This window comes from Motacilla alba, chromosome Z (assembly GCF_015832195.1).
Source record: "Motacilla alba alba isolate MOTALB_02 chromosome Z, Motacilla_alba_V1.0_pri, whole genome shotgun sequence".
NCBI classification, from domain to species: domain Eukaryota; kingdom Metazoa; phylum Chordata; class Aves; order Passeriformes; family Motacillidae; genus Motacilla; species Motacilla alba.
Window position 1 is genome coordinate 55,285,401 of NC_052046.1, and position 17,756 is coordinate 55,303,156.

Below are 17,756 nucleotides of genomic sequence, written 5' to 3' on the forward strand. Positions count from 1 at the left end.
CTGCATGCTAGTCACTGAGAGACTAATTTAATGTGGTCATTGTTAAGTTCATCCTGATTATAAAGGCATGAGATATATGTATGACATTTATTTGACTGAAGAAAAAGATAATGCCAAAAAAATGAAAGATTTTTCACATTTGCAGGAAATGAGAAATATGCTTTCTAAAATAAAATTCTTGTTAGATGAAGTTATCAAAGCAGATTTTAAAGCAACAAAGCAATAATCCACAACATCATTCTAGTTATTCTCTCAGCATTTATTTGAAATAACAATACTTTCCATGATATAGTTTAAACATTAAGCAGTAGGGAATTGTCTTCATTTCACATCATCCAGTACAGAAGTGGCACATTCGAAGCAGCACATTAAACCTCTGATAGAGTCTGTACAATTTAGATAAATAGAACTCTGGATAACTAAACTAACAGAACTTCTGCAACTGTTACCAAAAGAATGCCAAGAAGCTAGGCACAGCACTGTACACACCAAGTGCAGGAAGGAGGAACACAGGAGAACCAACTAAACAGATGGGAAATGTTTTTATATGTACAGCCACGTGTCTTCAGTTGCTCAACAGAAAAATAACATGTTTTATTTTGTCCTCATTGAGGAGAGAGTATGCACAAATGATGTTCAAAGAACACATGGCAGACTGAAACAAATGAAATGAGGGTTGTGTTTGGTTGGTTACTGTATTCCTCAGTGAATGAGTTTACAAAGGATATCTGGTGCTTAAGCAGCAAGGTTTTGTGCCAAGACTTGACAAGAAACATTAAATAAATGCCAGTTTTATTCCCCATCTTGCCCATTTACTGGCATTTTGGTGAGCATGCTAAAAGTTCCTGAAGGGCAAATTCAGGTGGTTTGTGGTCCAACATTTCTACTACAGGAATCCCCATTTAATAGCTTACAGATTACCTCTGGAGGGAAATAGGCCTTTTAACAATAATTAAGAATATAAAACTTAGCAGAGAGCAGCAGGACACACAGTACAGTGGTTCACTTTCTGAGAAACCAGAGGATCTACGCTTATGCTCTCTCTGTGAGAACAGCCAGCCAGTTTGGTTGGAAGATACAATTCTGGTTAGTCAATGTTAGACCTGTGTGAACTGTATCATTAGGAAGGGAAAGATGGAATGGCAAGAACTTTTCCCTCTTTTTATAGAGAACTAAGACTGAAAAAGTAAAACAGTGGTGATAGGCATTATCTTCCCAACACCACCTTCACTTCCTACTACTTCACTATGAATTACCTGCTTTGCTTGCCATCATCTTCCCCGTTTCATCTCACTAATGGCTCTGGTTACTACCAGGCCAGCACAGTCAATAAACTAATCCATGCTATGCTGGCTCAGAAGATACAACGCATCACCACCACATAGTATGACAACACGTAAACCAAAGATGCTCATTAGGAATCGGTAACTCTAACCACTGCAGTTTGCACTTGTAAGGTGTAAGAAGCAGCATTTTGAAAGCAGTGGTGCTGACACAGCTATCTGTGTCAGAGGTGGTGGATCAGCATTCCTAATTGGGTAACGGAACTAGAATATCGACATAATTGATGGGGAAGAAACCTGACTGGCCATGAAGCATCCCCTCATACCAGTTTTCATCAATCTGGTTAGTGAGGGTAATAATATCACCCTCTTTAAATCCCAGCTCCCCTTCATTCTCTGGTTCAAAGTCATACAGAGCTCGGCAGCATGGCTGATCCATGTGAACACCTGAGGAGAAGAAACACAGAAACAACATGCTTAAAAACCTCAACACTTAAGAGTACCCATTTTATGACTCTACCAATGACAGATTTTGCAGTTTCTGTTCTCACTAATATTCTGATCACAGTTCTTCGATAATACCGATATTTGGACTGAACAACTTTGTTAGAAGACAACTATTAGCTTCTGACAGTCTTTAGTTACTCTGAGTGCCTGCTGGTAGAATTCTGAGAATCCCAAAATAACCAAGCTATAGTCAAGCCCAGACCTGAAAGCATAACTATGATCAATTTGGAGGCTAATTTTTATTTGTTAATAAAACACAAAAAATTAAGCAAAAGCCCTAACATATTTCCAGCTTTATTGGCAGAGAGATGTTTTGTCTGTTTACCTCAGGTAAGTAGTGTAAATGGTAGCTTAAAACAACAGTGAAGATATAACTGTGTGCTTCCCCTTAATTTGGAAATTTCACTTGTACAGGTATATCACTGCTCCTAATCCTCTTAATTTTAGTATCACCCCTCCAAAGATTTTTATTCTCCATTCCCACAAAACACTTTATTGCAGGGCCATCAGGATAGATTCAGAAGAAGTTTGAAATTGAGAGTTTTCTAATATGCTAATTCAGGAACATCTGACCATAAACTCTTTAGGATAGCTAATGGATATTACTATAAGTCATTAGTTTGACTGGATTTTCATATGTTATATGAAATTAACAAATATACTCCCTCTTCCCTCCTCCTGAAATCTCTGTAGCTTCAAGCCTACCAAAACCAAATTCTTACTGGTCAAAATATTTAGGATTTAGCAGCACAAAATTGTAAGAAATCATATCCCCACCTGAATTTCCACAGTAAAAGTTCATACACTTTCATTGGTCTAAATGATCCCACACTTGCCACTTCACCATAATGATAGTTCTAAGAATATATATTCTACTTTTTCATGAATACTGGCTTTAAGATGAGTAAGTTTCAGATTTAAACATTCTGCATATGTGTTTTGAGTGCTCAATTTTCTTAGAAGGCCCATCTTGAGTTATTTTAGAACAAAAACTTTCCATTTCTATAGATCTCAGTAGAGCAAGTTTTTCAAATACCAGACTTAATTTATTAAATTCTACAGTGAAATCTTATTTTCTTTTCTTTGAATAATGCTCAGAGTGTATTTTGGTTTCTTTGTCATGAAGACTACTGTGCTGACATCAACAAGCCTTACAGCATGTTTGATATCCTCATTGCTACCAGCTGAAATTTAGAAGAATTAGCAAATAAACTCTTTGAATTAATCACTCCAAACATATAAACAAGAATTTTCAAATAAGGTGTACCTCTGAAACCAATATACACTTCAAAAAAAAAAAAGCCTTACTGAAGAAAATGTTAAATACTGCTCTCTGAAGAGGGAAATATAAATGCTGGAGAGATGCATGAACATCAGTCTGCTCTGGCTTAGCACAGACAACTGTTCATGACACAACAAAAAAGGAGTAAAGAAGAAAATTACTGGTGGAATGAGGAGAGCTCTAGCATGCAAGACTCAAGCCACACTAATGCACTAGGAATCTCTATTATATCCTTCTCCTTGTCAGCATAGTAAGGAGATTATTAAGAGTTTGCAAGGTTGTGTAAGATAATTTCAAGTTGTCAGAGCCAAATGGAAATACTCTTTCTGTCTATACGTGGGAGAAAATCAAGCATGAAATCAGGATGTGATGGAAAGAAGGAAAATCCTGACTAAAGATTTAGTCAAAAACACCTTGCAAGTTCTTGCAAGGTGGAATGGGATAGCAATTGTCACTGAGGTAAACTGGAATAACTAAAATCAGGGTCAGAACAGAGGCCAGCCCTCACCATACCATGGGATAACAGATCATTGTTGTGTAAGAAACAAATAATAATTCCATGGTATGGAATTCCATGTAATTCCTTCCATGGTATGTGCTGATATTAAATAAACCACTCTTAAAGACAGTAATTATGTACACTCATACTAATGGTTAATATTGCTTGTGCCGATCCTACCTGGACAAAGAAAATAGCTCATATAGCTCAGTTTTTCTTTTCAGTTATTTTTACACTCAGGTTCATTGTGTTAGAATACCTGATTTTAAAAAGCAGGATATGATTATGGAGTCTGGCTGGCCTTAGGTTTCTGCATTTTTGTGAAAAACTTTCAAATATTATATTGGTTTTCTAAATGCCAGTTTTGTAAAGATCTGTATTTCAGGGTAATCTTTTAGGACAAAATAAATTTTTGACCAAAAGTCCCATTTAAAGCAGTGGATAATCCATCTCTGTTCTCTTGCCTGAGGATATGAGCACTTCCCAAAGAAACAGCAGTTCAAACATCTCTCTTCTATATACTACCCCATTTTCATTTTCCCTCATGGAAAAATTAATCTCCAGAAGAAAGCATGCAACTCCTGCAAGGACACAAAACTCTGACATTACCTGATGGCTTAGGTGTGGTGGCATGGGATATTCCTCCATTGTGCTGTGTATTGTCACCAGTCGAGAAATCCAGGCTCATACGGGGTTTGGGCTGGTACTCTCGCCTGGGCTGAGATGACGCCTCTTTTATTCTGCCAAAACACGAAGGTTAAATGTCAAGAGTTAATATCTTGTTAGCAGATGAGATGCACCAAGTGCCTTTATTTCCAAGGCTGAAATTATCATCCACCAATCATCCATAGTAAACAAGCTGAATCATTTGGAGTAGTTTTTTGTTTACAACAGGAGTTTAAATTACCAAAACCGGCCAATGTGACTGTGCCATGAAGCTCTTAATTCTTCATTCCTTTTAGAAACCTAGCAATTTGTCTATCTACCTCTCACGTAACACAGATCTCATAATAAAGAAAAACTTGTTACATGACTATCGATGCTTTGAGAAGGGCTATACAAACATCCCTGTCCCCATTTTTAGCATGACTTTTTGCTTCTAATCCTTGCAAGCATTATTTATTCAGTTGATTGATGCCAACTCTTGTCATTTTGTAAGAAGACTCCATGTGCATGTACTGACTTCTGCTGCAGACTTGGTTAATTTGTAATTTGGAATACTCATTTCACTAAAGGACAAATGTCCATTCTTCCTTACTCTCAAAACAACCATTTATTTATCATTAATTTATTGAGAAATCTAGAGTTTCTAGGGAAGGGACTATTTACAGATTCCAGGGTAAAATCCAAGGAAGTGATGAACAGAATCAGAGCAGCTTATGCAGAACAACTACCACATGTATTTCTAATTCCACTTATGAAACAACACTTCATTTGTACTCACAAGACAAGTTGATTTTTCTAACCTTTTCTATATCTGCCCTAGATTTGCTGCTGGTAGCACATTTTGATTTATCTATTGTAAAGATCTGCATCTAACTTACTGATTTTTGATCCCTATAACAGGGTTTTCCTCACCATCCAAAATACCAATATAAGTCACTTCCTAGAGAGTGCTTTTCTTTCACATTAAAAAACCAAACCCATACACAAAAAAAAACCCACAAAAAAAACCCTTAAATAATTGAAGTGGTGAAATTTAAAAAAAAGCCTTGATTTTGTTTCACTCATTAGCAAAATTCAAGACTGTAAAAATTTTTAAGAAATACTTAAACTAGTTGTATTACACTTAATGCTTTCATGAAACACCATTTTTTTCAGATTATGAACTATAAGGTGACTGTTCTACTCACTTACTAAAAATTACCCAAAAGCTCAGTATGAGCCATGTTTCTTAAGAAAATAAATACCTCCAAGGAGACCATTCCTGCTTCCCAGCTGCTCTGTCATGATACTGTGTTGGGAAAACTGCATCCCCACTTCACTTGGTGAAAAACAGAGTTTAAAATAGTCTTTGCTGACCTTCCAGTTTTTATTAATTTTACTGAAAATTTCCCAATGTTTGCCAAGCTCCTAATATTTCCCAGTTCCTCGAATCATGGCATTTTAAGGATATTTATGCCTTTCATTTATGCCTAATGTGTAGAAAAGAAATGAAATTCTTTCACTTGTACTTCCTGAAGAAAGTCTTGAAGTCTAATCTAAACAGCCAAGAAAAAATAGAAGACAAGTGAATTTTTAAATTTTTCATAGTTTTTGAAGTCTATCTCATACGCTTAAAACATTCTTTTGTGAATATTTTGCAGAGGACAGTCTTGGTAGTTATAAGACATTGTCCATGCCAGAAGCCAGCATGAACAGGTTCCATTCACTCTTTCAAAGAGTACTGAGAAAATGGGCTGTAGACATCAATGACAGTGAACAGTAACAAATCTGCTCAGCTTAAAAGTAAATCCTGATTTATTTTCTGGTCTGTACAGTCAAAAAAAAACCAAAACCCAACCAAACCCCAGGGGTTATGCATTACTTGCTACCCGCCTATCACCAGCAGGGAAAGACTAGTAGTTTTGATAGTAACAGCTCTACATCCCTGACTCATCTCTGCCGTGAACACATCACAGCGCTCAATTTGTGTCCAGCGGTGTGGATAAAGTATGATTTAGCCAGCAGCCTCTTTACAATTAGGGATGGAAAAGATTTAGTTCAACCAAATTACCATAGCATTCTGATAAGAGGTCCTCGCAAAGCTAAAATCATTCACAGCTGAAACTTGGAGTAAAAATACTGACCAGTTAGCAGAAATTTAAAAATGGCAAAGGATCATCTGAATTGGTAGAGGAAGAGAAATCTGTTGCAGAGATGTATGTTCACTTAATGGCATAATTTATGGACTACCAGATAAAACACCTGTTCCTGAGGAATTTTTAATGCTTTTATAAAGAAAGTGAAGTTCTCTTTTGCAAGTGCTAAAAATTGTTCTGCCAGCTGTTTAGACAGTACTGTAAACTGTATCCAGGAAAAGTCAGCACAACAGCCTACCCACCAAAACAAGTGCTGCTCCTACTTACAAAGACTTCAAGACCCAGAACTGAATGAGGTTTTCAGGATGCATGCTCTGAGAAAATTAATACTAACAGACCCAGCAGTATTAGCAACTTGATCTATACTAATGACATCAGGAAACAGCTGCCTTTGCTAAGTATGTGAACATTATCTCCTCTTGGGAATTATAACCAGCTTTTTCTAGGAGTCTGCCAGAACCATATTAGTAGAGAAACCTTCCCTGAATGTCAAATTTCTTTGAAGAAGGATATGTGTGTGAGAGGCTGATCAATTTGATTTGATGGAAAGAAAAATTCTAAAGTAAAAACAATGAAACTCTTTTAAAAAAAGATGTTGTAGGAATTCTGACAGCACATGCAGTTATACAAACGAGGATGGAAGAGATAGCTCAAGTCCTGTATCAAGTTTGATCTGATAATAGGAATATTTAATAAAGTCATTAATAATGAGGGTCTCAGTACTGGCTCAGGAAGATTTTCAGGTAGATAAGAATGCAACAAGATACCCTTTTCGCAAAATCAATTTTTAACATCTTCTTTCAGAATGAGCACACTTTATGAATACATGCACAAATAGTAAGGAATCCAAAGTTGAGAGTGTCACTGAGTTCAATATTTATAAACACTTACTTTCAGTTAACTCATGTTTGATAGCTTTACTGAGCTGAGGTGCTTTCCTGAACTCAGGAAAAGATGATAGTAGATGCACCTCCAAAACATTTAAATCTCAGCTTGCAATCATCTAATGAAATGATCCTTGATTTCATAAAATTACAAGTACCAAGTCAAGAAGGATAACAGCATTGCATTCTACTCACAGGTTTTCTACCTCTGTAAAACTAACAAACTATTCAAGAAACTTACAAAAAGTGCATTACCTATCTTCCAGTTTAGAAGTAACTCGCTGTAGGATCTGTGTGGCCTGCTTGTGGTATTCCAGCTGGGCTTGCACAAGAGCAGAAAGCTGGCTCACTTGTTCAATCTGAGGATCAACATCAAAACATCAGATGTTAGGTGAATAGTAAAAGCTCAGGCAATAGAGAAGACCACTGTCCACTGCAAAGGCAGTTTAACTTATCTCTCTAAAACCTTGATTCATCTTTTCAGTTAGCAGTAAATATTTACGTATGAGTCTTTATTCATTACCACATCTGATTATGACCTGATCTGGAATGGTAACTGCAACTCTTCTCTGCTGATCATCTCTCCATGGCTGATTTGCATGAACAACAGCCTACAGAGCTACCACATTCAGTAAACACTATGAAAGTAAAAACGAGACTGTAATGAGAACATAATACACCTTCTCCCTCCCTGCCTTTGAAGGGTGCAGAACCACAGGGACTATGGTCATGCTTCTATTGTATTCTGACCTATGAAGCAGATCAAAACAGAAAGTTACTACAGACTCTGGGATGCAGAATAATTGTGGTGAGGGTAGAGAGCATTCCACTTCATGAGGGAAAAAACACCCAGATCTCCACTTTGCGGGCAGTGCAATTGCTAGCGGTTTTCATAGTGCACAACGCCACAATGGTGTAATGTTTGCCGGCACTATCTGCACTCATGGGTGTAGATGTGACTACAAAGATTAAAACTACAAACTTGTTATATTTCCTTCATTTCAATGCAGCTATCTTCCTATGCAAATACGAAGTTCTATATGCAAATATTTTCAGGTTTGTTATAGCACCTCTACAGCAATCTGGTAACAAAATGAGGAGTTAGACTAGGTGTGTACTTAAAATAAATCAAATAATTCACATCAACAGAAATACCTAAAATTGATTACCTTTGACTACTTATTCTATAAGACAAACCTCAGCTGATGTGTTATAGAGATGTTTTTTCTTACTAATTAAAAAAATTCAACATTAATTACAAATAGAGCATTAGATAAACCTAGAAAATGCTCAATCTGAACCAATATATAAGCAAAACATATTCTGCAGAGTCAGATATGAACAGTCACAGTAACTTTGGGTTTTCTATTCACTATTGCATCTGATTGCAGCAGAGACCATAGGGTTATGAGTTCATAATTTCTGATCTTTACAGTCCTCTCAGCAGCCCACACACTTGAGCAAAAGCCTTGGCCCAAACCCTATAACCACAAGTAAACATAAACAGTTATATTTACATAATTCTAAGAAGAAAGATACTTTGTTTTTGTAAGTAATGCTCTGCATTTAGGAAGCACAATGATGCTACAGAGGACTCATTCTCTAGCTCACTTACCTATAAAATACCTAAAAAATTGTTCCTACAAGAACATGCTCTACATTCCTATAGGTTCTGAGCCTTTCACTGTGTCCAACAAGGAGGAAAGTGCCTCCACTATCTTTCTAAGACTCTGGACAAAGATTAACAAGGGTTATCTCACATCCATCTCCAGAAGGTTAAACATGCTTGACTCAGCAATTTCTTTTGATTCATCAAATTTCTCCAGAGCTTGACGAAGTTCTTCATCAGGGAGCTTGCCCTGTCTTTTTTTCTTGTAATCAAAATCCAGGCGTCGACCCTCCATTTTCTTCAGGTGATGCTAAAAAACCAAAAAACACAAATGCAAGCAGAAAATAAAGGACCTTCCCCAACCTTCCTGATATTGCATTGTAAGCAGGTAGTCCATGCACACTTGGAAGCATATGTTGTTTGTTGCCTACTAACCCTTTCCCAGAGGCAAGAAATACAGAACAATGGAATATGTGGGTTTACATATCATTTAAGAAGCAACGATCTCAATGACAGACCAAGACTAGTAAGAGGCCAGGCAGAATGGACAACTTCAATTGCCATCTCTATAAAAGATACACAGATTTCTTGCTTTTTAACTCTGATGAAGAATTACCTGAACACTATGTTTTTTCCCTAGATGGTCAGGAGGAAATACTTTTAAAAGCACAACTTATTACATTTTTGTCTGTGTAACAGCATTCATAAACAAAGCAACACAGGATTTATTTTTATCATTTCTACTAGACCACTAAATTATCTTAATGCTAGCTTATACTGAAGATTTCCTAGATTGTTACCTGAGGTAACATTCATGTTCACTTGTTTAGCTGCTGCCACGTTCAACTGGACAGAAGTTAATGCTACCAGCATGAGCATGATTACTTCAGGTGTTTACTTTCTCTCAGAAGAATCAATGTATCATGCACTATGATATTTATAACTACCCATTTTCCAAATTATATCAAACAGTCCAAGATATCTTTCATCCACATACATTTAACAGTATGAAAGACTTACTGATCTGAGAAGAGCAGCTACTTACGCAGATAAGCATTTGTCATATACTAGAAAATGGCATGTAAACATCAGTACATCCATTTTATGAAATGAGCCTTCAAATGGCAAGATGAGAGTACTGTGCTCTTGCCTGCATAAGACTGAAAATTTTGCCATCAAAAAATGTTCAAATTTTTATCTTTCCCTTTCTAAAGCATCATCAAGAGATACAGAATTGAAAGCAAAATTCAAGCCAAAAGAGACAAAAATCAGGTAATTTCAAACCTGAATGCCCCATTTTAAATTACACAACTAACAAAAATTCTAAACATAGACAGTCCACACACTTGGCATTATTAGAATGCTGCATTGAGGGCAATACCTGTATTTCTCTCAGATCTTTGTCATGGAGATTCTGAAGTGGGTCAATGAAGTTTTGCTTCACTTCCATGTCTAAAGAGTCCTTGACTTCAGAAAGCTCCTTCATAGCTTCTCCCACGTCAACAAGTGCTGGTCCTGAAATAAAATATTCAGTCAAAATAAGTTTGTTTCAAATCACCGTAGAATGAAACTGAGTCATGGAGACTTCATGGCAACTTCAGTTAGTATTTCATTTTAGGTCTCAAATTTAGGAAAGAAACAGAAGATGATGCACTATGTGAAAGAGCAACATAGATTTTACACTCCTGCAGACACCAGAGTTCATGCCTTGTAATACAGCTTAATTTGTGGTTCTATGATGAGTCAAGACAGGCTCCTCCACATCCCTCGTTGTCCGTTCATTCCCCACTCTGTTGAAATAAATATGCTAGAACAGAATTGTATTTAATCAGTGGTATCATCACCTCACTGCATTAAAAAATAGTCTAGGTCTCCCCATTTCTATCAGTGAGACTGGTGACAGTACCAAATGTAAAAATTCTTAAGAATTTCACAGATTTTTTTTTTAATGAAAGTTTGTTTTTTTTTTATGAGACTATAGACTTCATAAGTACTACTAAACTTGAGAGGTCTACTACACAGACTGCTCAAGTGTGGGTGTATGAAGCTCATAAACTTCATTAACCCTAAATGCCTTTTGAAATTTCCTCCAAGATTAACTTGAGGGCCACAAAAACTACCACTCTGTTTCAGTTCTGCTCCATAAAAAGAAAAACAAGAAGCTCAAACATACCTCCTGGTTTGAGGTATAGGTTAGAGATAAAAAAACAAAAACAAACAACACTTTCAAAGAATACAAAGGGTCTGAAAACCAAAATATATGAGAAATCAGAAGCTTTGTCTCCCAAGCAGCAGATGCCAGCAATACACTGCAAAATGAGAGAGCCTTCCAGATTTGGACAAGGAATGACAAATAGCTGTAATAGATGCTATTAGTTAAGAATGTGAAAATAATTGTTGTATCTATTCTGCTGCATGGTAGTGCAGTTGTCACAGAATATAAAGCAAGTTGCAGAAACTAGATTATTTTAGCTCTTCATTTTCCTTTTAAAAATTTATTTGAAATGTAATAAATGAGAGGCAACTAATTAAAAAAATCAGTAGTATTTAGCACAAATCAAGCTACATCTGTCAAGCTTAATAGTGAATTACATAAAACAAGTAAGAAAGTACTTTTTCCATTCAATATGTCTTTATGTCAGGAAAATAATTTTATGATGGTTCAAAGAGAAAGAGGATTTCCACAGTCCCATTTGAGGGTCCTTGTGTTGTCATGTAAAAATGGCCACAGAGAAGTCCACACAAACAGGACAGAAAGACAGACAGACAGACAGACAGACAGAAAGTGTGCTGTTGTAATGTCATCTTTTTATAATAAGAACTCTACTGTAGAGCATAGTTTTAAGAGCCAATTTAACATCTGTAACTCAGACAGCTGTAAACTCATTTGGGCTTGGAGGGAGGAGCAGTTAACAGGGAAGACAGAGGTGCTCATTAGTGCCTTAAAATGTGGAATTTGGTCAGAAAAAAAAGGCCAAAGCCTATTAAAAATCTGTTAGTTTTTATTCCTTGCCTGCAATGACAACAGTAACAGCTGGTTTAAGAATTCTGAGGACAAAAGCACTTTGTTCTATATATGCATAGACAATAATACAAATTCTGTACAGGTACATATCTCAATCCAACACAGCCAGAGCTTCCCAATTTATGACAGAGAGCTAAAGCCTATGGGTCAAAATGGAAATAATTTGACTTCCATTTATACAAAAAGTTTCTCTAGTCAAATCTTCAAAAGACAGAAAAAAACAGGCCTACGCCAACCTTAAAGGAAAAGTTGAATGAAGCAGAATTCTAACACTTGTTGCAGAGAAGCAGAACTCTAATGCTTCTTGCAGATGTATTTCCTCTATAAGAGTGCAGCCCTTTAATAATGAAAGCTGTATGAAATTTTCCTACCGTTTTTATTGCATTATAATGGAAAGGGAAGTAAATAAGTTACCAAAGTTGCATTCTTCACCAAGTTCTCGGCCAAATTTCAGCATCGCATCTGCCAGCAAGGCTTCTGCCTGAGGATAGCCTGGTCCCTTTTCCTGGCCTCGAATTTTTGACATGGTGTTGATCATGCTGAGTTTAGCTCTGGAAGCTGAAGAAGGCAAGTGACAGAGGTTACAAGCATGCAATTGTTTGCCTACACAGGCATAAACCCATTCTTGTGTTTAAATTATCTGAGCAACTTAAAACTTATTTTAAAGATACTGTGTAAGTTTAGGACTAAGCCCTGTTTTACATTAATTCTTTTTAGAGCAAAGGAATGAAATACTGTTGGTCAATACTGTTTTTATTTTGCTGGCAGACAGAGAGGAGTCTCTGTCCTGAACTTCTAAGACAAATCTTCCCTTGAAATGACTTGGACAGATGTAAACCCAGGAACACTCCCAAGAGAGCATGTTTGACATGTGACAGAGAAGAAAATCTTTAAGATATCTCCAAATTCATCTTAATCTTAAAATCCTTCGGTTCCAGATGGATACCAGATTGAGCCAGCCTTACCCTCAAGAAAAAGTAAAGACTAGGTACACTGAAGATTACAATGTGGTATGGTACGCCCCCCATTTTTTAAATGTTTGAAAGTTTTTTGGTTGTAGAACACAAAAGAAAGCCTATGTCCCCAAACATGATGTGCTGTAACCTTTGCAACACTTTTTGCTTTTTATGGGGATTTAGGGAAACTCCTACTTCATTAAGGTTTTCAACCATACTTCAGCTTGCATTTTATTTCAGACACACACCTGAAAAACAAATATTAAAAGACACAACACAAATATTGTAATCGATGGAAACAAAGACAGCAAATATAAAAGAACTATGTTGTTTGCTGATGTGCTTTAGTGAATTTTTGCAACTACAGCATGTGAATGGCCTGAAGACAGTGAATTAGGTAATGCCACTTGACTTCAAATTTTTCCATCTAAATTCTACTGCTAGCAGTACAGACGCAGAGCATGTTTCTTATCTACATTACTGTGTGTGCTACTGGAGGGCAGCTATGAATTCCCCCTTCTCCCTTGCAAACACTTGACTTTGCAAGATGCTCTTAAAACTAGTTTTCCTGTTGACAAAACATTATTAGTTCACACTGTTGTGTGCTGATTTCATTGGTCAAAACTCAGCCTTGCACAAGTTACTTCAGCAAAATGAAATATTAGCAGACTGGAGTCAACAAATGTTTTTCATATATTTATTGTTAAAAGTGCATATCACGAGAGAGATCTTGTTGGGGAGTATGTTTCACTTTTCAGCCTTTGTTCACACAGGTACAGACATGGAAACACATACAGGATAATCAGGCAAGTCTCACAGTACTTATTTGGCCTGAAAACCCGCTATGAAAGGGCAATGTATTTTTAATATTTAGTAATTATCTTCTTTTTAGTTTTCCCACTACCCTTGTGTGCCATCAGATTATGTTTTTCAACGTCTGAATTTCTTCATGCCTTCTGTTTCTACCCACTACAAAACTAAAGTCAGCAGACTTGCTGACTGTTCAGTATAAGAAACTGCATTTTAATGAAGTTAAATGTCATTGAAATGATGGTGGCAATAAGAAAATGCAGAAGCACAAAAGAAAACAAGGCACAAACAAAATTAGTCAGGGGAGTGGAGGCAGCAAGCTGAATTAAATCAGGAGCAAATGGAGTATTTTGAGAAATTAAAGAAAGAAATATAAGAGGGAATATGAAAAAATGAAGTGGCTGTATTTTGTACAAAGCAAAGTAAGAGTAGAAAGCAAAAGTTAGACAATGATGCATACTTCTTTAATTGATGTTTCAAAACACTATGGACTCAGGTGATTTGTAGTATCACAGTACTATGTTATCCAAGTGTTTTCCAGGAACATGTTATTTATCAAGGAATGTGAAGTAAATACCCTCCCTTTTCCCAATATAATATTCCTAATTTTTATGAAATGGGAAAGCAAATGGGAAATACTAGAAGATGGCATTTTTTGTGACCCACATAAAAGGTAATACAGCTGCAGGGAGAATTTTAAAAGAAAAAAATTTTTATTTTATTGAAAAAATAAATTAATTCTTCTCACTATAGGAAGCCCTTTTGCAACTAATGTAAAACCATCTAAGATCAGTGAGTGCTGAAAAGGTTTAAGTCCTCCTTTCCTCTTACCTGTGGAATGAACAACATGATCTCATTATATAGGGACGAAAGTGAATCTTTCCCCTGCCTATTAATGATGTTAATTTTTGATTCTACTTGCACATGTCACAAGCAGATGAAGATATATGTAGCTAGACTATGGAAACTGTTCTTTCATGCAGCACTGCATATTTTAAAATTTCAGGTGTGCCTGAAATCACACCTGTAGCTACCTGCAGAAATTTTGCCATCTGCTTTTACCATGAGCCTGTTTCACGATTCAAAGCAACCATAACCACTCAGATGTGTCAAGAAGGCAGTCAGAGAAGCACTAAACAGCCAAAGCTTATTACTCAGTCTACACAGTGTTGCTTAACAGCAGTTTGACAGCAGTTACAATTTTATCACTATCCCCATAATGTTTGCCAATCCTGTTGCTTTTCCTGCAGAGTACATTACGATGAGCAATGAAGCTGTGGACTCAAGTCATAAACAGAATTTCATCTGCTGACATAGAAACTGTTCTGGTCATCGTTGTTTTCTGTCTAGCAGTTCTTGAACTTGTAAATACTATTCCTCCCCTTTTTTTTTTTTCCAAATCCTCTGTCAGCATTATCAAAATATTATCTTCTCTTCTGTGGTCTAACATCAAAAAATCACCAATTAATCTGTAGCGGCAATTCCCCTTCAGCATACCACACTTGAAACATTGAGTTGAAACATTTCACAGCAGTTCAAATTTATTTCTAGCTATTAAGACTATAATTTCACAGTGTAAATGTGTGAATTTGGTCTGTAGTTCCATGAAACTCTAAGGTATTTATGGTAGACAGAAGGCCTAATTTTACCTTCAGGGAAGTGGTCTCAGAACCAGCCTGACAGAGTTTGAGAAGTGTTTGTACAACACTCTCAGGCATATGGTATGACTCTTGGGGGTGGTGCTGTGCAGGACCAGTAATCCTTGCGGGTCCTTTCCCATTCTGCATATTCTGTGATTCTGTGATTTATCACAAGCTAACTCCATTGACCTTAACAGTGATGCTGGCATTGACTTATGCTAGTATCAAAACACTTATGTTCCTAGATCACTACAGAAATCTCTGTAATATTCAATGTAATGGTTTCCTTGTTTATTGCAGGTCCAGATCACCCCTTCCTGTGAGAAACCTTTGGCAAAAGAGGAACATGTAGTACTCCATCAGCCCAATTGAACCTGCTCTTTCATCTCCCTATGGAAAAGACTCACTAGTTTCTATTTTGAGAGTTCAATTTAGACTCATCTGATAACACTTGATTTTCTGCCCTTTTCTCCAGGTATGACATCAACAGCTCTTTCGCACCACCCCTCTTCTGTAACAAGGATGGGAAATTGTCAAAGGAGCAGAGGAAAAGTTGTATCTCTTCTTGTGCCATGAAGGAAGTTGCTTTGGAACTTTGCTTTTCCATGGTCTGCAAGGACCACCTGGTCCTTTTCCTTCACATGGCAAATGACTGGGAAGGTAAAGGAAAGAGCTGCCTCATGCAGACACTCCCACCATGCCTCCCCTTATCCCCCGTGTGGGCTGATGGCAGGGCCTCAGCTGCCCCATGCCAGGGCTGCACCCATGCCAGAGCTGTAGCTGCCCCAGCGCCTGCAGCTCCTGGCTGGAGCTGAGGGATGGGCACTGGCTGCAGGCTCTGTGCTGCTGCTCTGGGCAGCCACAGCCATCACCAGCCTCAGGGGAGGCCCCAGGCTCACAATGCTGACACACTGGCTCCTACAAGTAAGTGGACCTGGTTTGTGGGCATGTGCTGCCTGCTCACCCAAAGAAAGAAGGCTCAGAAGGGAAACAAAGTCTTCCAAAGCCAGTCTCCATTCACCTTGACAGCGTAACATAGAGGCCTGTACTCATCTTCGTTACTTTACCATAACTTCGCCAATTTTGTGTCAACCTTAATTGCACCAGTGAGGATGAAATCTGTCAGACTTCATACTGATAAGAAGAAGTTTTCCAAGATGTGCTGCAAAACTGTGAAATTGTGAAATTAGGTTACCTGGATTTGGCTGAAGATACTCTATTGTCTTTGCCATTATTTCCATAACTGCCCTGCTGGTAACATCCACTTTCTAGAGGACAGAGGGTTAAACAAAAAGAAAAATGGAAGTTAGACAAAAGGAAGAAGTTTTTCTCTCATTTTGTTCTTATAAATGTTTTTAACTCTTCTTAAAATTTTATTTTTATGTGCTTCAGAACAGCCCTGGTACCAGAACAGTGGTAATACCCGGAAAACTACTAAAGTATGAGTCCACCATTTCCGTTTATAGCACGTCCATTCTCAAGTAAGGCCATTAGCATAGAGTACCTCAGAATGGGTTAGGGATTTGGTACACTGTTATTGATACATTCGATGCATTTGATTATTGTACAGGGCTAATTCTTTATATCCCCATGGGAACCATTCACAATAGGGAAAACTTTTTGATAGAACAGTCACAGACAGCTTTTTTGAGAACTGTCTATCTTTGATCCCCTAATAACTGGCAAAATGAGAGGAAAGCAGAAGACACTCAAGACCAACCACTAATAATAAAATGTGCTGTTTATCTCTTCCAGAGAAATGTCTGATAAAATTGGGGTAAGGAAGACTAGATATCACTCAGTTCCCAGTTTCAAGAAACCTATAAGCATGAATGCACTAACGATTTATTTCTCCCTGGCTGATTCCCATATTTAGAATTTTTAAAAACTTAGAACTAAATAGCATTACTTTCTTCTACTTTCTTTTGTAGTCAGAAGTCTTCCTTTCTTAGGAAGCAGTCCCTGTCCACATCCTAGACTGAATGTAGCAAAGTACGCAATTATTCTTACTCTCAGAAACAGGTCTCAGAGAAAAAAAGCTGCTTTGGCAGATTGGGGAATCCCCATAATATCCTGTACTCTGTATTTATGAGGACACATTGCATTTCTCTGCAGGGTAGCTTGTGTCCCACAGAGTGAACTCCTTTATCATAATGGCAAGTTCCTATTTTAAAAAAGAACACCTGAGACAGGTTGGTTGCATCGTGCTGTCATCATGTCCTTCCTGTTTTCTGTTGCCATTTGCCATCTGTTGGGTCTTGCTCTATCCTTTACTCAGAGAAGCAGGAGAGGTCTGCCAGACTTGGGTGAATAAGTAGCTGAACTGCCTGGCAGGGAACACAGAAATGGCTAGGAGGCTGCAGAGGATAGTGAGGGTGAGGGAACAGAAGGCCAGGGACGTGCAGAAGGATCACATCCACTACCTGCAGAAAAGCTGGCAGTGGACACAGGGCCAGATGG

The 17,756-nt window shown here is 37.5% G+C and overlaps 1 protein-coding gene across 2 annotated transcripts in view; it reads right to left on the reverse strand.

Annotated features, from left to right (window-relative positions):
- Positions 1-238: 238 nt before the first annotated feature.
- Positions 239-17,756, reverse strand: part of SH3GL2 (SH3 domain containing GRB2 like 2, endophilin A1) — an 89,509-nt gene continuing 71,991 nt past the window's right edge. Inside the window, exons 3-9 of one of the 2 annotated variants that reach the window (XM_038125001.1) lie at positions 16,492-16,564; positions 12,305-12,448; positions 10,247-10,380; positions 9,017-9,175; positions 7,512-7,615; positions 4,181-4,311; positions 239-1,730 (exon numbers count right to left, since the gene is read on the reverse strand). In XM_038125001.1, coding sequence (XP_037980929.1) covers positions 1,531-1,730; positions 4,181-4,311; positions 7,512-7,615; positions 9,017-9,175; positions 10,247-10,380; positions 12,305-12,448; positions 16,492-16,564 — 945 coding nt within the window. In that variant the 3' untranslated portion in view covers positions 239-1,530. The remainder of the gene's footprint in view (positions 1,731-4,180; positions 4,312-7,511; positions 7,616-9,016; positions 9,176-10,246; positions 10,381-12,304; positions 12,449-16,491; positions 16,565-17,756) is intronic. The other variant, XM_038125002.1, reaches the window with a different exon arrangement.